Source organism: Dermacentor andersoni, chromosome 11 (assembly GCF_023375885.2).
Source record: "Dermacentor andersoni chromosome 11, qqDerAnde1_hic_scaffold, whole genome shotgun sequence".
In the NCBI taxonomy this organism is placed as follows: Eukaryota; Metazoa; Arthropoda; class Arachnida; order Ixodida; family Ixodidae; genus Dermacentor; species Dermacentor andersoni.
Window position 1 is genome coordinate 110,837,058 of NC_092824.1, and position 22,008 is coordinate 110,859,065.

General features: G+C 48.4%; 2 protein-coding genes across 2 annotated transcripts in view; one reads left to right on the forward strand and one right to left on the reverse strand.

Annotated features, from left to right (window-relative positions):
* Positions 1 to 22,008, reverse strand: part of JMJD6 (Bifunctional arginine demethylase and lysyl-hydroxylase PSR) — a 198,262-nt gene that overhangs the window by 113,737 nt on the left and 62,517 nt on the right. The window contains exon 2 of the mRNA XM_050186335.2: positions 9,620 to 9,706. Within this exon, the coding sequence (XP_050042292.1) occupies positions 9,620 to 9,706 (87 nt within the window). The remainder of the gene's footprint in view (positions 1 to 9,619; positions 9,707 to 22,008) is intronic.
* Positions 1 to 22,008, forward strand: part of LOC126539478 (A disintegrin and metalloproteinase with thrombospondin motifs 18-like) — a 147,579-nt gene that overhangs the window by 46,934 nt on the left and 78,637 nt on the right. The window lies entirely within an intron of this gene.

A 22,008-nucleotide genomic window follows, 5' to 3' on the forward strand; every position in this document is an offset into this window, starting at 1 on the left:
TGAGAAAGTAACCGATACATTCAGCGGGTTTAGCGTCCCCAGGCTGTCACACTGGAGTTGTAACAGATGCTGTCTATGTAGTGAAGGACTACAGTTTAAATTCGGCCCATTCTCCGAAACAGTGCTAAAAGAGAACGAACCAAGACCCACTCGGGCCGACATTCGATACCACAAGAAAGACGTACCACGTCGGCCCGAGCCTCGGCCGTGTACGGCTCTAAGCTAGCGCTCCCAGGGCTAACCTTGCACAAATACGCAAATAACCACGAAGTCGGCCGGATGGCCGCTGTCGGAGTTAGATTGGTAAAAGCGCCGCATGCGTAATTCGGAATGTATGAGTTCGGCTTCCGCACACAGCAAGTTATTTATTCGCCCACTTTCATTTACCATTTACGTTTCTGTGAACACTTTAAGCAATTTTCACAAATCGCTTGTGGCTGATGGCATAATTAAAGTCCTTGAGGTGGCCTACTCGAAGAGGCGGACACAACTTGCACGAGAAACCGCAATGCACGATCGCCTAACTGACACAAACGCACTAATTAAGTTTTTAACTAATTATCTCGGGGCACATATATGACAATTTACAAATTGTGGCCAGGGAGTTCGCAAGGCGGATCCACTTGGAACAAATTCTCAGGATATCATCATATCTTGTTAACAAGATATCATGTCACCTAATACGGCAGGTGCGAGGATGCCAAGAACAGAAATGCCATGTCGCCATTACATTCACGCGTGCAAAGAAATAAAGAGATCGTATTGAATTTTTCGTTTGCTTTTTTTTTACGTACGCTTGCAGAGCTTTCGGACAACGTTGCATGTTCGACAACATATTCCTTTACGGCGAGCGTTACTCACAACTGTGTTTATGCAATGGGCTTTGTCTTACCCCGCAGGAAAGTCTTGAACGCGTCCGGCTGGGTGGGCGGCAGGGGATGAGTCGTTGCAGTAACGGGGGCCGATGAAGCGGGGTAGAGAACGTGAACGTTTTTTCTCAATGTTAAGAGATAAAGAACGAACTTACTGAGGGATACGTTAAAAAAAAAAAAAAAAGGAGGCAGCGCGTACTCCTGTTTTACACCCTGTTGGCGCTTCTGCCGGGGCAGCCTGTTTACGCAGTTCCAATGCGGCTCTTTCTCAAAGCGCAGCTGCAGCGAATCTAGGCCCTCCTAGTGCGCTTGAAGGAGCGCTAACCGCAAACACAACGGTCGAAGTCAAGGCTCATTATCATTTTCTTAATTATTTTTTTTGGTAGTACATATTTACAGCCAGAACCGTCGTTTGTCCACGTTACATATTTTCCCCTCTTTCGTTCTTTTTGTATTATCTGTGCGTTGCTAATTACAAGACCACAGCGAAGTGTGCGTCTACTACGCCCGAAAAAAAAAAAAAAAAAAAAGAAAACAGGATACAAGCACAATGCGCCTTTTGTTTTATTTATTTATTTATTTATTTATTTATTTATTTATATTTTACGCGTCAAGAGAAACACACTATAACAAGCCGCGGTAGTCCAGTGGCTATAGAGTTGCTCTGCTGAGCCTGAGGTCGAGGGTTCGATCCCCGGCTGAGGCAGCTGCATTCCAATTGGGGGCAGAACGCAAAAATGCTCGTGTGTCGTGCAGTGGGTGCACGTTGAAAAAATCACAGGCGGTCAAAATTAACCCGTAGGCACCTGCTACGGCGTGCCTCATAATGAAATTGCGATTTCGGCAAGTAATACTCCACAAATTAATTAAACATAATATATACATATTTCTTTTAATGCGCTCACGAAGCAGTACACGAGTCTATAGGCAGAGCAAGCAAACAGGCGGAGTTATCTGTCAGAAATATTTGTTTCAAACAGTGGAGCGTCTCACAAACAAGAGCCGATGAGACCGATATAGTCAAATCTTTCAAAGCAGCTCAACTGACTACCATTTCAAATGCAGACGAGTAGTGTCGGTAAAATGTGGGTAGACATCGCAAAGACGCTTTATAGAATCCGTTGCGTAAAATAGTTCCTTTATTCTATTTCATTTCGCCTATGCCTAATCTGCGCGCATCACATAGACGGCAGTTGATTAAGCGTGCTAATTCATTAGGTAACCTAGATGGTACGTATATATTTTGCGCATTTATCGCCATTACAGGCCTGGTGGCCAGATGGAGTTTGTGAAGTATGACAGTCTGCAAATAGGCAGAGCAAACATATAAGCAAATTAACCTTAGAGCCTGAACCATTCAGCCCGAGAAAAACAGAAGCGCCTTCTCGTGAGTAATTATTTTACAAAATAAAAATATGTAGCGCTAAGGGCCACCCTTTTCGCAAGCAAGTCTCGTCGCAAATTGCCTTCGTCGGGGGCAAGAAGTCAATGGCCGAAGGCGTCTGTCAACAAACAGGGCATGTCGCTTCGCTGGCAGCCCGTCAAGAAAGTGTTTTCATTCGCGACTTTGAAGATGTTGCCTTTGGGAGGCGCTCGCTTGCGCAGTATATAGGAGGGAGTATATAGGTGTCGAAAAAGTGTTACGTCAACGCTCGCGCGCACTTCTGTTGCTTCCATCAACAAGCGTCTGGAGGCAGAGTGTTTTCGTCAGTCCACCGTCTGTTTTCCCCTTAAGCTTCCGATATGTGTCTCGTTTGCTGTTGTTACACCTTCCCACTCCTCCTCAGTGGGTCGTCGTTTCGCAACGGAGACCGCAAATGGGTGAGCTACAGAAGCAGAGGTTAAAGCGCGGTTCGGACATTTGATAGTGCCAAGCTCCCGCGCCAGCCGTGTCCTCAGAGATCGGAGGGGCGCCGGTGCGAGGTCGGAGGCCACATGCCAGCCATATATGGAGTTGCGCTGCGTTGCTGTTGTACGTAAATCCTATAGTTGTATGCATGGGAATGCCGCGAAGTGGGGGACTTCGGATTGACATCTTTCTTGGAGAGCCAAGACGCCACGATAAGACGCGTATGGCGAATAGCGTTTCGTGTTAGGACGATTGAAATTTGAGCATATTGATCGGGATTAATGTCACTTAAAGGCAGACGTGCTAAGTCCGACACGCTAAGCATAGTAACCCAAATGATGGTGTCTGTGTTGTACGTTTTTTTTTTTTTGCTCATACTTTCGTCAGCGTGTTAGCAGGGCTGCCTTTCAATGACATGACCGTTTCGTCTGCTGCGCAATTTTTCTGTATTACTACATAACGACAATTTCTATTAAAACGTAAGCGCTCGTGCTGGTGTGAACTCTTAACATCTCGGCTGACTGAGCGTCTGTTTGATTCGCACATTTTCTTCGTTTACTTGTTACACCTTATGTGAGTGAACATTATTACAATATATATTACGGCAGAACAAATACTTCTTATGAAGATTTCATCCAAAAAATGCTGTACGTATTTGCGCCGCTACATTTAGGCCAAGCATCGTCCGATGCAAGCCTTAACCATCCATTTCTCGGCATCCCTATAACGTCACAGAGCTCTTTGTAGGGAACTCGTATAGCCGCTGACGACGGATTTCGCTCTATATTGGTAATATCGTAAGAAATTGCGTGGCGCCAACCACGCTTGCCGTTTAGTAAATAAGGCTTCATACCGCGTTCTCGCGTCGATCTCGTTCAATGTCCACTAGAGCGCAATTGATTGATTGATTGATTGATTGATTGATTGATTGATTGATTGATTGATTGATTGATTGATTGATTGATTGATTGATTGATTGATTTTATTTTCCCCACGAAACGCGGCGACTAGGCTGCAGTAGCGTTTCGCGTTGTGCATCTGCCTGCTTGTCCATGCGTGCACGCACCACGTGTCGTGCTCACTGTCGCAACCGCGGTGTTCCTTTCGTGTCACCCCCGTTTCGGTGGCTGCCGACCTTGGCTCGGACAAAAGGAGTCAACGTCCGCCGCGTCATGTGTTCAGTGCACAGGCGGGTCAGGGCCAGAGACGCTCCGCGCTTAATTCCATAGCGTGCGTGTGTATACCCGCGGATCATCGCGCTGCTCATCCGAGTGCCCAGCCCGACGTGACTCTTCCCCTTCGTCCGACCCGTTTGTTTTGGCTCAAATTGTCCGCGGAGAGTGAGAGGGAACGACCACAGTCGGGTGCGCGCGAGTAGATGGATCGACGCGGTGTCCTACATGCGGTGCATGTATATACGTACGCGGATCGTGGCAGTACATATAACATACGAGACTTGCGCGTGGAGAAACTGGGAGTCTGAGGGAAATGTTGACACACACAACTGCGGAAAAATCACTGAACCATAGTGAGGTGCCACACACATGCGATGACAGGCATCTCGGTAGACGCAGCTATTTTTGTCTTCACGACAATAGGCCTAACGTTTTCCATGCCGTACGCATGCGTTATTTATACACGTGTGTGTCATTTCGCGCGTCAACCTTGTCGTCTGGAGTAGCGCATGCTAGGCGTATGAGGCAAACAGCTCCAGCACTCATTAAAGACCCTCTTTCGCTCACTTATTTCGGATTGTTCCGAGCCTGCTGGACGATTGCGTGTGGTCATTAGTAGCGCTACTTTTGAAAAATATGTGCACGCGCGAAACCACGCATCGCGTTGTCGGCTAGTCACAGTTGCTCGGTCTCCCGATGTGCTGGGTCTTCCAGCTTGCGCACTTCTCGTTCCATCCTCAAGGCTTTTAATTTTTGCGTCTTGCGCTTGTTTGCACAGCTCTTCGCTCTTGTTGCCTCGATTTCGACTGCACGTATATGTTCCGCGTTCCTACCGCTCCGTGTCAATCTCCTGTTTTACAGCGATGGCTGTGTCTGACGCTGGGTGATGACTAATTGCTACAGGCAAATATTTGACAAGGTAGATGCTATTTGTCGCTTCTGGTTATTCAAGCCAGGGAAACAATGGAACATATTTTTAGAGACACTAACGAGAAATACTTAATAAGCTTAGACTGACTGAATAACTTTTCATAAGCATATTTTCATTAATTTCGATGTAATGCGTTTATTACGAGAAGCTAAAATGAAACTCGAAGCTCCCTTCCTCGAATTTCGCGCCGAAACCTCAGCGTCGTTACGTCAATTTGACGTCACGTATTTCAAACTACCTTTTCTTTTTTTCATATTTGGGCCTTTCGTGGCTTAGTAAAAGTTGTCGAAACTACCTGACTTCAGTCTTCGGTTCTTTTATATACAATGTAGCCCATCCTTGCCGATGAAAAAAAATAACTAAGCCCGAGTAGACGACGTAAAAATTCATGACGTCACGGCAAGCTGGTGCGAGAACTTGAGTGCGGCGGCGTTACCTGTATTTCGTTCCTGCGTCTTTCCTGGTGTACCAAGCCTTTTCTCATGATAACAGTTTTTTTCTTATTGCAGGACGGTAGTTTACTAATGAGGCTCAAATAATTGTTATTTTTATTGTACCTTTAATAAATTGTAATTGAATTCAGCCCCAAATAGAATATGCAAACATATAGATTTAAAAGCCGCCATAGGGAGACATATATTAATATGAAAACTGTATAGACCCGTGCAAGAAAGGTTGAAGGGTTGGTGGAGAATTGCGATGAGGTAGACATGCAGTAGTATAAAGAAAATCAAGGCCGCAGCAAAGTTACGTGGGAAAGTGAAACCCGTCAACAGCGCGATCCAAAGTGTACGGGCATTTCTAAATATGGGGAACTTATCTACGCTGTTACGCGCCCTTCCTAGGATCAATAGAAAAAATAATAAGATAAAAACGGCGTTGCCACGGGCGTCGTAAGACGCCCAACCCTGAGAGAAGCATAAAGAAAAGGTGCTGATCTCGGGCGTCGAACGTATACTACCGGCGCCACTGAAACGAGTGCCTTTTGCAAATGTCTAGCCGAGCGGCACGTTTGTTTGACATGCCACGCTGGGCAAGATCACGGTCACGTATACGTTTCCATCGAGCGGAACTGTGCAAGTTCCACAGCGTCTGGAATGTCGAGAGCAGAGGGAAGGCAACGAAAACAGCTGCTGGGGTGGAGGGCAGGGGGGGGGGATGAGGGGGGTGAGAGCTGTCGCAGAGACACTCTGTAAATGAACGAGGCGTCACTGCGGTGCAGGAAAGCGCCGTTTACTACACATAGAGCAACTTTCGCCAGCGCAGGAAAGCAAGAGTGAAGAGAGGGGAGGAGACGAGCAGACGGCTTCGGGAGCAGGGAGAATCCGCGAAAGGGCCGCCGCCGACGGGGAAACCCGGAAAAGTTCAGTTTCAGCAAGCCGACGACGAGCGCGCTCTCCGTGCGTGATGCATCTCTCGAGGAAACGCCGCCGCTCAGACGGCGCGGCGAGGAAATCCGAACTCCGACGATCACAAGGGGAGGCTCTGCCGCTCCGTTCGGTCCCGCTCGAGCAGCAGACGGCTCAACAGCTTTTGAGATGGCGTAAGCTCTGTCGTGTGCGAGCTACGCGAAATGTGTGCGTGTGTGCTTTCACCAAATCGTCGTCTGTTTGCTTGGCGTCTGCACGCCCCGCTTGTTTGACTATGTACTAACTCTCGGAGCTATTCGATCGCTCAATCCGACAAAACGTTTCCGCGCTCAATATGCGGCAAGTTCCGTGGTCTATAGCAGACTGCATGTGCCAGAATGTGAGCAATAAGCAGAGATAAGCTTCTCAGCATCCGCAAAAGTCACGTGGTGTACGGTAACGCGTGGTCGCAACGCCACAGCATCGTTACGCGTTGCCGTCGGAAACTGCAGCAATCGCGGTTCCGGCAGTGCGGGAAAGGCCTCCGAGAAAGCGGTGACAGCGCTTTCTCAACAAACCGGTGTTTCTCAACTACCCGCTCCCTCTCCTCTTTATACGTTTGCAAGGATTGCGGCATCGGCTTCACCTGTTCGCTTTCAATATCAAGCACGATGTTAATCTGTCTGGCTATACGCGTATTATACAGCACAGCACTGTGCCTGAGGTGAATTGCTATCTGGGGGACGTTTCTGTTTCGCAGGAAGTAGTGCCACGCAAGGTGTATAGCCAGAAACTTTCTGACCTGAAGGGGAACGAAGGGGGCTGCTTTAATCCCACGGTGGCGACCTTTGTTGGCAACGCCCATTATATTATCTACGTCCAGACTTTCGGCGCCAACCAACGTGGCGAGTGAGAAATATCAAAAGCATATTCTGACGTTTCGGCTCCCATGTGGGTCTCTATGCACAGTCACATTATCTCTTTATTTACTTACTTATCATGTGCCAATAACAGCATAACGGGGGCGGATGTTTTGTTAAGTACACACAGTAATAGAAGCATTAAAATACGAATATCACTTTAATATTATGTTTTCAGGCGTGCATTGGCAACAACAAATAATTCTGCGGGTTATAACTATTAATAATTACCAAAAAATATTTGTTGTCATCGCCACGGACACACGGTCATAGATAACGTTCGCGCGATATTCCGCAACCTGATACCCTCGCGACCTCACCGGTTCTGGAGTCACGAGTCAACTGTGCCTTAGCTTATGTCCATGCGTGCCGGTATATTGAAGACGCTTGGGGCGCGGCTTAGTAACTCTAGACCATATAGTTGAACGCATTTGTACGGAAATCCGTCTGTCTGTGAACCAGGCCCAAATACTGCCAATTGACGGTCGAATAGCCACTTTCACGCCCGTATATAATCACCAGTCCCATTAGTCGACTGCACGGCGGACGCAAGACAGTGACACCTTCAACTGCACCGACTCCACGTCAGCAGAACCTGCGTTATACCTGCAATTCTTGCAACCTAACCCTATATCCTCGTCACTGTATGTAATCTGCTATATTTACGACGCATTACATGCTTTGAGCAACTCCGGCTCTTACCCTTAACGTTAACCTATACGTCATGAACTCGCTCGTGATCCCTAATCGACAGTGCTGTCTTGCTGTATATTTAACGTTAGGCCTGTCATTATCCTTTCCGTCGCTCGTTGCTCCGGTACTTCGCTTTCTTCAAGTTCCTCTGTTAGCCTCCGAAGCTGGCGGCTTCTGTTTGCTTCCTCTAAGATCTCAGCTACGCAAACATCGGCCTTGTAAGTGGGTCTGTTCGTTTTATGTCAGGTCGAACTCTGGCAATGACAAACAAAGCAATTTGACCTCGCGCCGCGGGCTTTTAGAGTGTCGTTTGCTCGTCTAACTCTCAACAGCACATACGACGCTTAAACGGACGTGCCTCTTCGGCGGCTCGTGCCTGTTAATATAGCTTCCACAACGCTGCGCGGTTTTAGCGAGCACGAAAGACCCGACTGCAGGCAAGAAGCCTCGCCGTTCATGCAGGCGCCACGCACGACCGGTCGAGCTGCGCCAACAAAGCAACAAAATGGCGCAATGCGCGCGCGCGGGAAACGCGGTGGCCCCGCTGCAAAGCAGATCAGCGGCGTGTGCGACCACGCGCGGTTTTGCGTCGGCGCGTTCTTCGCCGGCATCAAGGGCGGCGCCCTCGCTTCGTCGACGACGCGACAGCGGAGACAAGTCGGTCTCTAGAACCGTTTCCGTTTCTTGGGCTGGGGGGTTGTTCCGGGAAGCTTTTAGAGGACGTGTACTATACATTCGGCTGTGGTCAGCGCACACGCACCAAGTGCATGCTCACTTGTTTACCGAATGTCGTCGCCGGTGCACTTTCACAACTGCGGGCTAGCTTCCCGTCGGCAGCATTTGCGAGGCGAAAAGACGCAAGCAGCAGTGGACGAAATGGGTGCGGCCGAAGTTGCGCGCCTGCGCGCAGAAGACAAGAAGGCGTTCGCGACTGTTTCCTGCAACTCTCTGGCTTTTCTGCCCTTTTCGCTGCCGCTACGTCCTGTTTGTCTGCACATGCCAGCGGGCTCAAGCAGGAGTCCTGATGCAATGCTACTTACAAAGACATTAGCCGCCAAGAAGCAGCCGCGCGATGCCAAGTGTGCAGCTGCACTGGCAGCCCGAATGTTCGCCGGACCGTATTTGAGCCGTTGGAGCGGAGGCATTTATCCCGGTGCTCAGTGGCGTTGAACTCTATTATGCGTTGTGGAAACGAACCTAAATGCACAGACGATCGGGCGCGCAAACTGAAATGCTACGCTTGACTTCATTGTGCGCTAAGTTGGCCGTTAGAACCTCAGCCTAATAAAAAAAACAAGAAAAACACTAACAGCAGAAAGAAAAGGGCGCATTTGGCTTGAACATGAACAATCTGTGCGAACAAGAGACGCTACGTTTGTGCTTAGGACTTCCAAAATACATTTACAATGCCATATTACACATGGAAGCGCGAATCACACACCTAGTACGCCGATTTCACCTTGTGACCGTCCCGGCTTTCTTAAGGCTACGTGAGTTACCAATAAGCAGCTGGCAGCGAACAGACACAGCATTAACAAAAACAAAGCTTTATTTTGTGTAATAGAGAGGAGTTCGATGTGAAAAGTTTGTTTTCACGCATAATACCACAGCTATTTAGTGGAGTCAATGACTAGCAGAGGTGGGTTTGAAACCCAAGAATATCCGTTATATTCTTAAGGGACGTCAATGAGAACTGGAAATGCCGGTCTCAGTACGGTGCTGAAAATGCTACCTAGGCAATCCTGGTTTAGATAACACAAAAGGAAGTCTGATGTGCACTCATGCACAAGAAAAAAAAAATAGAGAAGACGTAGAAAAACATACACAAACCTTGACGGGTGTCCGTCAATCCTGGAAATTTGCAAGGGCTTTTCTGTTCTTTTTCCCGGGTGAAAGTGAATTTCTGGCCGTCCTTATCTGCAATGACAAGTTTGTGCCACCTGTAAGACTGAAGATTTGACACAAGTAATATTGCATTGATACTAGAGGCGCTTTAAAATATACTTTTTGAAATGTCGATTTTTAAGCGAGAGCTATTGACAGATGCGAGGGCTCCTGTGGAATGTCCACCGAAGCAGCGTGTGGCGTATACTATTGCAATCTAGTTCAGTTGCATATTCGATGCTCACGTCTTTGAGCTCCAAACCATAGCAACCATGTGTTGTGAAAAAGGCCAATAAATGCGTTACATAAGCAGCTGCAGGCTCAGCTGTAGATGTGTAATAAACGTTTTTAGCAAGCTGCTCTATGTTAGTTTATTAGATGTGAGTGGCAATAGATTGGGTGAATGGCAGGAGAAAGCCGTCTGAAGCCAGAAGTACAAAGCTGAGACAAATGCGCGTGGTATCCATCATTTCCACGCTGGCTGAACAGAGATGCGTGCAGCTATAGATACTAACGCCACCTCTAGTAATTTTTGAGGGAAACTCTGTGAAAAGTGAAAAAGAGGTGCCGCGATGGACGCCGAAACGTAATTTTATGTCATTTCATGCTTAACGAAAAGGTACCGAATTGCCGAAACGTTGCAGAAGAATATCCACCGCGGTAAATTTCGGACAAAGACGAAGGCTCACCGACTGGGCGAGTTTGTTCCGCAACGCCTGAGATTGGCACAGTTTCTCGGCACGAGGCAGGCACAGTTTCCCGGACAACGCAACACAACCGCAAGCTGTCCTCGCAGCACGCGCAATGCCCTCCACCAAAAAGTAGTCCGAATAAAATGGGCGCACTGCCTTCAAGACATGCACCACTGAGGAGGACGAAGAGCACGCGTGGCTTTCCGCAGCAGACGGTCAACATGCGTTAACGACTGCAGCGCGGAAATTTGGCACGAAGAACGTTGTTAGTCGCGAAAATCTTTGCGTCCAGCATGCGGCGCACTGCTTCAACGACTAGTCTAATCTAACCTAATATGACGAGAACGTATACCACCTGCTGCTAGACTGTACGGAGCACCTTACACACAGACATGGACTCAAATATGGACTCCGTTTACCTGACCAACATCAGCCTTCTTCACTTACGAAGGTGTTAAGGCCCATGGTCATCAACACCTGTGCATCAAAGAACATTGAGATATCTTAAACGCTGTTTTGAAGACACTGGTACATCTGATGCAAAAACCGCAAGTGCGCTTCACCACACACCCATTCTGACTTAAGCAAGGGGGCTGACCTCGGGCTATAGCCTTTTAATTAGGGTGTCAGCATGCGGACTGATGACATTATTCTTCCCGAACCTCCTCTCCACGCACCGCCCAAGTTTTCAAAATACATGTCTCAGCTTTAGCAGTGCGACAAGCGGGAACGCGGCCTTCTTGGTGATACTAGTGGACAACGTTCGGTGGCACTGAAGGGAAAGCTACAGGGGCAGAGCTTCTGCACGCGTATTACCGCGCCAAGTAGTCCGGCAGAGTCCGACAGCGCTTTTGATTACTCGAAACAAATACTGAATCGGCGTAGATCGCACTTGCGACGGTTTCGCATTTGCCCAAACGCGGGAGAGAAAAGCCGGAAAATACGCCTAACTTTACGCTCATTAGTGCACTTGCCTTATTTCGCTGTTGTAAACAATATGATATTATATCTTCCTTTCCGAAACATAAACTAACACGGATGATATGCGGTACTTTTTTTTTTCCTGGAGTGCTCTCAATTCCGCGCGCGTTCCCTGTGTAGCTTTCTCTTCGCTGCTACCGAAAAGTTTGAATTGTGGTAAAACCTGCTTACCGAATTTTGCGTATCGTCCATTGTCACTGGTCAGTTTGGTGTGCATGCGCCGCACTTCCGACATCTCCAACTTACAGAGTGTCGCTACAATTTCTTCTGTTTTATTTAAGTTTTACTTAATGCGATGATTTATGCTTTTATAATTTATACGCATTTAATATCAGAAGCAGCAGCCATCGCCAGCAAACGGCGACAACGACTCCTTTCTTCATTTTAGCTTCAAGAATAGTAACAAGAAAAAAAAAATAACATCCCAGCAATGGGGCGTGTGTCAAAATGTACAAAACGGAAGAAGCGGACAGCATTGCGACTCGAGGGCTCGGGGGGTGAAGGTGCCGATTCCTCGAAAACGATCACCTTTCGAAGCCAAGATGGCGACGCAAAAGCGACGATTGCGCCACCTGTGCGCGCCACAATTGAGAGAGAGAGAGAGAGAGAGAGAGAGAGAGAGAGAGAGAGGGTGGCGTGCGTGGTGTTGCGAGGTCTGGAGCGCATCTGCGTGGCCGCGTGGCCACAATCTCGATTCGCGGTCGTCGCAAGCTCGCGCCGTTCGAATAAGGTCAAGGAGCGTCTCATCCGGGCGCCAGTTTCCACGGCGACGCCGCAGGCTGTGCCTGCACGTCCGCCAGCGCTCGCGCATTGTTCTCAGGAGCAGTTTCGTTGCGTCTATTTCAAAGCACGAGAGGGGGCACCGCGCACTGGCCAGATGACATTGCCGCTGTTTCGGTTCCCCTACAAGTGCTGCCGACGCCAGCCGCGCTTGGACTACGAAAGAACGAGAAGCACTGTACGTTTGTGCTCGGGACTTCCAAAGTACGTTTCCAATGCCGTATTGTACCTGGAAGCGCGAATCCCCACCCATGTTACGCCGATTTCACCTTGTGACCGTCTGTAATTTCTAAAGGTTACATAAATCACCGTTGAGCAGCCGGCAGCGAACGGACACAGACGAAAAGGAGAACCCACCGAGAGAGTTCGGTTGCCCAAGCGCCAATTTTGAACCGCTGGACCGAAGGACGAGCAAAGAAAGGGCTGTAGAGACCTAGCAATGCGTAAGGGAGACCGCAAAACAAGACAGGCGTATACAAGACACAGCCGCCAAATACGGACTGTGCGAAGTACTTCATCTCTGGTAGGGGCAAGTCATAATCCTGAGGTTTCAGAGTTTATCGTCGCACATTCTCTCAAAGCACTTCTTTTCAACATATATAGGGGCTCTAGCATATACAGGAGACAAAATACAATATAGGGAGCAGCACAGACAAGAATAAGAGGTACACCACGAACATAGTTCACAACAGAAGAGACAAAAACCGACTATTTCACGAGGTCAGCCACGAAACACTGCACTTGTAAGCACTTGGATATGATTGAAGACATGAAAAACAGTGTTTACTATGAACAGACCCTACAGTTAGCAAAACCCAATGGCTCAAAGTCCGTATATAAGAAATAACTGGCATATACCAAAAGATTAGTAATGGAAGAGGTCTTAAGTGCACCTCCCCTTCAATACAGTCAATAATTTCGCTGACCAGTGACGTAGGTAACGTTCAGCACTATACAACCAATTGGTCCTGCAGGTAAATCCAGTTTGGCATTCTAATGCGTTTGAGGACAGCATACAATGCTCGTGGTGGCTTACCGCTAATTTCAGCGAAGGAACGGCGCCACTACAGCAAACATCTACGGCTGCAAGTACTAACCTTCCAAACAATGAGTAACTCAACATTTCGTATGCGTCTGTATGTGCGCTGAACCTGTGATAGACAAGCATCCGAAGTACACGCGCAACTACACATTCGCGCAGAGCGAAAAAAAGAAGAGCTGAAAACCACCGAAGAGGTTTACGCGTACTCGCCGTTTCAACGGAGCGGCGTGAGACGCATCATTTCGAACCCCCGTGATGGTCCTGGCTCTGTGGACTTCTAAGGCGAGTTGCCTGAGATATGGCTTTCGGGTGAAGTTACACTGCCGTAGCATTCCTTTCCCTCTTCACCCATCCTCTCTCCTCCTTAGGAAGAGAAAAAAAATGAAATTATCAAAGTGATGTCATTTTCGACATTCTGACCTGCTGACATAACCTCTAAATATTCGATCGAAATCGTTTCTCCGACAGAGACAAATACGAAACTCAGCTTGCGCTTTCCTTCGGCTCCGTCGTTCGTGTCAAAGGACCACAGCCATTTATAGCGAAAATTTTCGATATCGCTGCTGTCGTTGTTGCAATCTTCTGTGGTCACAAAAAGCACCTGTAGTATTATGGCACACCAGCTTCTTAGAAAAATTACTAGATGGAACTGTGGCGCCTCTGGCTACGGGAGCTGCAAGCATGACAGTTCAGCCGGTATGGGGATCATGAATAGAACACATTTTTTTTTAACTTCTTCCTTCTGGTTTCAAACAGCTTTGCGGCTCTGCATATTGATAATTTTCAACGAAAAATCGTGTTTTAAATACGAAAATTCACGACGATTATGCTTGCGCGCTGAGTCTCAATCCCTTCTGCGTTTAGAAATGCACGATTGCTTTGAAATTAGGGCTAGTAAAGGCACGTAGAGCGTGGTAAATAAAGCCACAAGAACGTATGAAGCCACGAGCACGGATGTCAGACGAAGCCACGTACTAAGATATCTTGCACATGGCAACACGAACCTAACTAGCTTCTCACTGTGACGGTTCTCCAATACAGCGCCTATAGGATGACGTCAGTGCATCGTATTCACTGCCGCGGGTAACCTGCTTCCTTGGAGGAAGGAAAATTAGGAGGTGTCCCTGCCCTACAGCTACCGGCTGTGTTAGGAGTGTGTTGGAACTGCGCTAGTCGCCAGCGGACGAGGGAGCTGCTCGATATGTGGTTCATCGACATGGCGCTAAGGTTGGCGGCGCCAGTGAAAGCCACCCTTAAGGACGCGCCAGAGTTCCCTCCAGTAATTTTTTGTAGGAACCCATGTTTTCTGGCACATTCTGCCCGGCATACCGGTCAAACCAGGCCACAGCAGCAGCGACATCGACATCGACAGCCGCAGCCCACCGGAGTCGCTCTCACAGGAACGCTTTCTAAATCGGTCTCGGGCGAAGACTCATTCGCAACGGCCGCATTGTGTGCCCTCCGCAGCGCAAGCTGTGCATACGCCAGTGACCACGGACAAACACGCAGAGACAGAAACACAAGCTCTCGGTTGCAGCTACCCGCCTTCTGTGCCAGAAGAAAGGATGCGAACGATGCTCGGGTCGGCTCGTAGCCGAGTTAGGACACGACAACAATGACCACAGCTACGCGGCCACACCGTACACGCGTCGTTGCACTTCCCGATCGAGTCGCTTCCCTCTCCTTGATGTATGTTTCTCGTCTTCTGGTTGTCCAGGCCATTGTTTCCGCGCTTCTGCCTTGACTCCTTTCACTTTCGCCTTTCCTTCATCTTTCTTAACAATATTGTCTGTTCTTTCGCTGTCTTTAGCTTCTTTGGCCACCGCAGGACCGAACTGTGACGCCTTCCCGCTTTTGATTCTGTCGTCTGTTGGCCGTCTGCCAGACTGTCTGTCAAAGGGAGAACACTAGCTGATACTTCTTTGCAGTCACTGTGCTCGGATGTGCGTATACAACTCTCCGGCGCCCTTGACGTGTAGCTTCCCTTGGAACTTGAACTTTCTGTTTCCTCGTGTGTGTTTCTCTTCCTTCTATCTTTGTTATTTCTCTCTTTTTGCTCTTTTCTTCTCAGTATGCACTGGAAGGCGGTCGACCAGAAACCGATCGATGGGCGGTTCTTTCCGTGGGTGGTCTCTCCCCTCATCTATGGTCCGCGCGTTCTTCCATCCGCAAAAGAGGAGCCATTACGGCTCGCTGAGCAGCCTCAGATATCGAAACAATGCACCGTCGATTTCTGGGGTGCTTACGCTAATTGGCGGCTAGCTGCCGAAGGAGGGAAAGAGGCTCGCTCGGACCTCCAGAGCACTATAGCGCCGTTTCCAAACAGGACCGCTCGTCCATCCCTCTCGTCTTTCTTTCTTTCTTTTCTCTCCATCACTCCTCTGTGTAGCTCTCAGCGTGCGCTCTGTAGGCTGCAGAAAAGCATAATCTGTCAAGCCGTAGTTCCTCAAGCGAACATAATGATGACCTCAATGACTGTCTCGTCTAAGGGCGATCCAGCAAGAATCGCAGGCAATATTTTTGTTATTTGTTACTGTTATTTTGTCTACGCTTCTATGAGGAGCATTTGTATGTAGATTAATTATTATTATTATTATTATTATTATTATTATTATTATTATTATTATTATTATTATTATTATTATTATTATTATTATTATTGAAAGCATGCATAAAATAAACAGAGGAAAATTAGTGATAAACCTAAATAAAAAACTGGCAATTATACCTTAGAAAATAGCACGGCACCTGCCTCCTCTTCAGCAATGAGAGAGAAAGAGAGAGAGAGAATAAACATTTATTCTGAGCAAGCGCAGTCTGCGCCCTGGGTGGGCGGCCTCCGTATTCCAGGTAGCCGCAGGCCACTGCCATAGAAGTCGAAGATAGGAAGAAGGGAAGTCGAGAGAAATGAAAAAAAAAGTCAAGGAGGACAGATCACAAAGACTACGGTAAAACAACGTCATAAAAGGGAGCGTGGGTAGGAACAGGAGAAAGAAAAATCACCACGGACTGCACCACAGATTACAACCGTTCGGCCACGCTCGACAAACACCTACGACGTAACATCTCTCTCGAGCGCCGCGTAATTACAATTGAGAAGTTGTCGCGTCGCTTGTGACACAGAACTAACGTAATCCGCACGCTCCGCGCATTAAGTGGAAACGAGATCGACTGGGCACGACACGCTCGCGGCTTGCAGCTTCGTATACGCTGACGCCGACCGTTTTCCCGTGGAACCTGCGGCCACGGTGGAATATTGCGACAAACGCCGCGACACAGTGGCATGCATCGGGGATGTCACGCGCAGGTCGTGTCGTGAGGGGAGCAGGCGTATCGACGCAATCGGCAAGTCACCGCCTCACGACCGACATGCCTCACGACTCTCGGCAATGAACCCTTTTTTTTTTTCGTTCTCGGCAAACGAGGCGTGAACGACGGCGCGAGACCGGCGCAGGCGGCCGAGACCGCCATCGGGACATGCTTCCGAAACGGCACAGTGGAATGGGGGACTCCACATGGAAAGTTACGGATGAATTTCGACCACGTGGAGTTAATTTTGACTGCCTTGGTATAGTTAAATATAACTAGACAAGAGTATTTCGTCTTTCGCCCCCAACGCGGCCGCCGCGGCCGTGACTACGCCTCTACATTTAGTTCATCTTATAAGTTTACATTTAAGTTGTGGTTGGATCTTACGGTGCGCTGGGTATAGGCCACCTTCTTTGGTTTCTACGTCCGCCGCTAGCGAGTGCGCTACACGAACACAAAGGACCGCAGAGCGCCAAGTCCTGACACTCCAAACCGAAGATGATTTCATAAAGAGGAAACAAAGTAGCATTAATTCACATCTGCAGAACCAGCCCCGTCACGGGGCCACCTTATCCTTTCGCATGATTTCAGATGTATACTTTCGATTACATTCACGCGATCAAAATCACAAGCCAGCTAAGAAATAAAGAGACCCCGTTATTTATCAGGTTATCCACGCTTCAAAGTATCATCTGCACTATAAAAAAATATAACAGAGGGTTATGCGCGAGCAGAATCAACCGTGTGTCAATATGTCTTCACCATTTGCATTTTTCTATTTGCTTAATTATCGTTTAGTCAGTACAATGGAAGCAGCTTTGAATTATCCGGGGTGATCATTTTTATGTTTTCCGTGTCATCCTGGAGATTAATTTCAAGTGGATACCTCTTGCAGACTCACCGGCTAAAATTCTCAAATTGCAATATGTGCCATAACCTAAAAAAATAAGAAGTAGCGAATTTTGGTTAATTAGTTGAATATGTGCTTCGATTTCTCGTGCTAGTAATGGTCCGGCTCTTCGAATAAGCCGGATCAAGGACAAGAATTAATTTATCTGCCACAGGTGATCCTTAATAATTCCAGAAAATTTAAAATTGATCACCTCGTACACTTAACGACAAAGGTGTCAATAGTGAAGCTGCGACGAACGCCGAGAAACACCCCTCTGAAAAAAAAAATCTGACTAGACTGGATTTAATCGGAAAAGAGATATAGAGCCGCAGTTTCGCCTGAAAAGCGAAGCATCGATTGCGATAGCAAATTAGCAGACAGCCATACGAAGTAACGATAGTACTTTTATCGGCCGTATCAATATGCAAACATTCGCTTGATAACTAAATTAACAAGCAGTGTGTTAGCGCGCACAGCAAACATGGAACACATCACACTCGATGACTTCGGACACTCGCTGTCGAAACGCTGGCACGAGGAAACACGGTAGCAGCAGCGCATGAAGTGACATTCGTGCTGTCTATCGCTTCAACGCAAACTGAGCGCCAAGAACACACAGACCGGGTGGCTATGGCGTTGGGCTGCTAAGCACGAGATCACGGGATCGAATCCCGGCCACGGCGGCCGCACTTCAATGGGGGCGAAATGCGAAAACACCCGTGTACTTAGATTTAGGCCCACGTTAAAGAACCCCAGGTGGTCCAAATTTCCGGAGTCCTCTGCTACGGCGTGCCACATAATCATATCGTGGTTTTGGCACATAAAACCCCACAATTTAAATTTAGAGCACACGGCATGCGCAAAGCTACGAGCAGTCGACGCAGATCGCTCTAACCGCGCGACCGCCCGCCGCCGCCACGTGCGCAGTTGCAGCCGGAGTAGAACACAGCCCCTAACTGCCTCGCAACGTTGGGTGCCTCGCGCGCGCGCGATGGAAGACGGCGCGCTTCGTCCCCGCTTTCTTCCCTTTCGCGCGGTTGAGATTGAGCCGCGATCGTCAGCTCCGCTCGCATGCGTTCACTCGCACATACAGCTTACGGCGCGCGACGACGGTGTTATCGCCGTTCGACCTTATACGGAGCATCAAGGCGACGGCAGAAATGCGCCTGGAGTGCCATATAATTGCCATCGCAATAAAATATCATTATTGTACATGGCGGAGTTCCGCATTCGGGGCTTCGACGTCATTCGCATATTGTACTCACTCCCATTGCAATTAATTCATTCGCTCTCCGAACGCAAAACTAAGCGCCTGGAAAAAGAATAATCAATATTTCAGCAGCGCCGCTACAGGTTTTCACGATTTCGTCAAAAAAGAAGGAAAGAAAAGGAAAAATACCTGTGCGGCAAAGTTAAAATGTACATGACACAAGAACGATTTCGAGGCACACATCCACACGACGTTGTTTTCAATGTTTGAACGCAACAAAAACGTGTCCTTGTAGTGAGAACATGACAAGAGAGCTCGTATTTCTATATACAGTGGCAGCGCTGTTGATCCAGATTTCGTGGCGCCTGTGCCAGGTATTATAATGGTGCTATACTTGTCGAACTTTAGCTTAGCAGAAAGTCTCCAGAAAAGAAAGCTCTCTACCCCCCGAGGATTCGATCTTCGGTCCTCGAAGTGATAGGCTTCATGCATGAAGTCCTGCCGTCATCTACGTTATGTCGCCATTATCGTCGCCGGCCAAGGTACTGTATCGCTGCGTGGCACTTTGAAAGCTCGTGGACCTACACGGTGATCGCAACACTCCACTCGTACGTGGCGATATGCGCCGAGCCTTGAGCGAACGCAACTAGTCTTTCCTCCGTCGCATGCCCCTCGCCGCTTTTGGAGATGCCACCGAAAGAGCTCTGACGGGCTTTTGAGTGGCATCCCGAACCGTAAAACACTCGCCGCCTCGCTTGCAAACTCCAGCACACATCCCGACCCCCAAAACACCTGCCTGCAACATTAGCGAAAGCCGCTGTCAACCACGTCGGTGCGCCCATGTCACTGATGACGCCTCGGCGAGACAAGGAAAAACATAAGACGTATCAAAAAGAAGCGGCGCTGCTCGTGCCGCTTTTGCCTCACGCAGCGCGTTTTCACGAACAATATTAATAATAATAAAAAAGATACCAAAGAAAATGGCGAGAATAAAAAATAGTAACAAAACAAAACCAACAGCGAGCTCCGACGATACCTCCGCCGAATTACGTCGCGTGTGCCACTTTCGGGCTGACAGAGGCAGACGGATTTGCTTGCATAGCGGTCGGTGATTGCTTGCTTTCCGAACCCTCCGGGTGGACAACTGCGCAATAATGAAGCGGATCTCGGCGGTGATGTGTATAATGCCGCGTCGCTGCCACGCGTACGTATATCGCTGGGCCGAGGCGTCATCAACGCCATCGCGATATGGCGGAGAAGACACGAGGCCTCGGACTTCCCTTAGCGCGCATAGAAGGCAGCCGCCGTATTCAAGGCGACGCCGCATGAACGACGCGGAAGAAAAGACAAAGAGACGAACCAACGCAAACCAAAAAAAGTGACCCCGATAACGTGACGAGCGTGCCGAGCACGTAACACGTAGCTGACCGGTTGCATACGAAAAAGGTTACGCGTGTAGATGAAAGATAGACGCAAGAAGGAACAAGGGGGTGGGACTTGTGTTACAAGCCTCAATATGCGTGCGCGTCGCGGGACAGGGTCGGGTGCGGTTGTCCAAAACGAATCGGTTCCCTCGCGCCGGTGCCCTTGCTGGGCCGGCCTTACCCGGCGAGAAGACGACGACTGCGATGGGGGTCGACGTTGTTTCTCGGACAGCTCTTGATGCAGGCTCGAACCGGGCCTGTCTCTGTGTCTCTGTGACGGCGGGGACACAATTCCGCCGGGTTGCTGATGTTCAGATCAATGCGAGTCGATGATATATGACGTGTTTATAACACTGGCCATATATCGTGGCACATAAACTGTGGCACATATCGACTGTGGGAGATCGGCAAGAAATCGTGCGAGGTGAATCCAGAGAAGTATATGGCGAGGTTTTCCTTCGACATCACATTATCGATGTCACTGTCCCAGGGGTAGTTTGTCATAAAATAACGCTACATAGGAAAGGCAGAGCGCCACAAGGCGGCACGCGACCAACTCACAGCTGTGTCGCAAGTCAAATGGACACTTTCCTTTCAAAGATACACGACTAGACGGAAGTGACGCAAACAACATCTAGCTAGCTTCGTTCGTTTCTGGTCTATAATCGTCTTCGTTCTGGAACTTTAATGATTAAAAAAAGGACGGCAATTGAAATTTACCGGTTATGTTCCCAACACGTCTTTCACAGACAAATAGTGTTTTCTACCATACCGTCTGCTGACCCACTGCAGTATCGCAGTGGCTACGGCGCTGCACTGTTGAACTCCAGGTCGGTGGTTCGATCCCAGGCTCGGCGGCCGCATTTCGATGAAGGCTTAATGCAAAAAACGCTCGTGTAGTTAGATTTAGGTGCACGTTAAAGAACCTCAGGTGGTCGAAATAAACTGGGAGTCCCCCATTGCGGCTTTCCTCATAATCAGATCATCGTCTCGGCACGCAACAACCGATAATATAATTTTGCCTGCCTAATGGCCCACTTTTCTTTTTCGTGTTCCACTTTATCAACTTACACACACTGATTATCAAATGCCCCGCACCGCCACTGAGCAAAGTTAAATATGCTTGTTCTGACTTCCAAAGTGAGCGACAGATACTAATAAAAACGCTCCCCAAGTCCATGACAAAAACTTATGATCCATTATAAGAACAACGAAAGTTTCGATGCACGCTCGTTTGTGCGACATCTTGGAATATACTAATGTAGCGCAAGCAAGACACGGATACAAACGAGAGAACATGAACACGCATTTTGAGTATTGCAATTATATTCAAACACATGCCCATCAAGTTTATCGCTCTTCCATTACCGTTCGCCAAGTTTTACGAATATACCTGTACACAACGTCGAACGCAACAGGAAATAAGGATAACTTATCGGCCTTCAGGAGGCGTTGGCGCGCACGTAGCCAAGCAAAACTTGCAACGTAACCAGAAGTGTGACTTCCGTAATTGGCTTCTATGAAATCAAATGAAATTACACAGCGCCGAACGTAATGAGGGCAAGTTGTAGCAGGCCACCATCTGCAGCCACACTCCTCCACATTTACCAGACACACCCCACTGGCAGCTATATTTCGTGCGACACGGTGATTTACGAACGAATGCGTGCCTAGCCGCTTTCACCGTTTCAGCGTTAATGGGGCCAACTTTTTTTTCCTGTCATGGTTCACACGTCTCCGACATATTGTTAGCTAGGCAGGTGACGTAGCAAGGCTTCCGGCTCCGAAGAGGCGACAGGAGGGAGTGAACTTCAAAAAATACACACGGATAAAACTGATTTACGCTGATTATGTGCTCCCAGACGTTGTTCAACCGACGCACTTAATTTTTCTGAAAGATAAAGACTCAATTACTGGAGCAATCTGCTGTGATGCCCGTTTACAGCTCCAGCGACTCAAGCGCATAGATTTGATAACTGTAGTCAAAAGGCTATTTTAGCTGTCC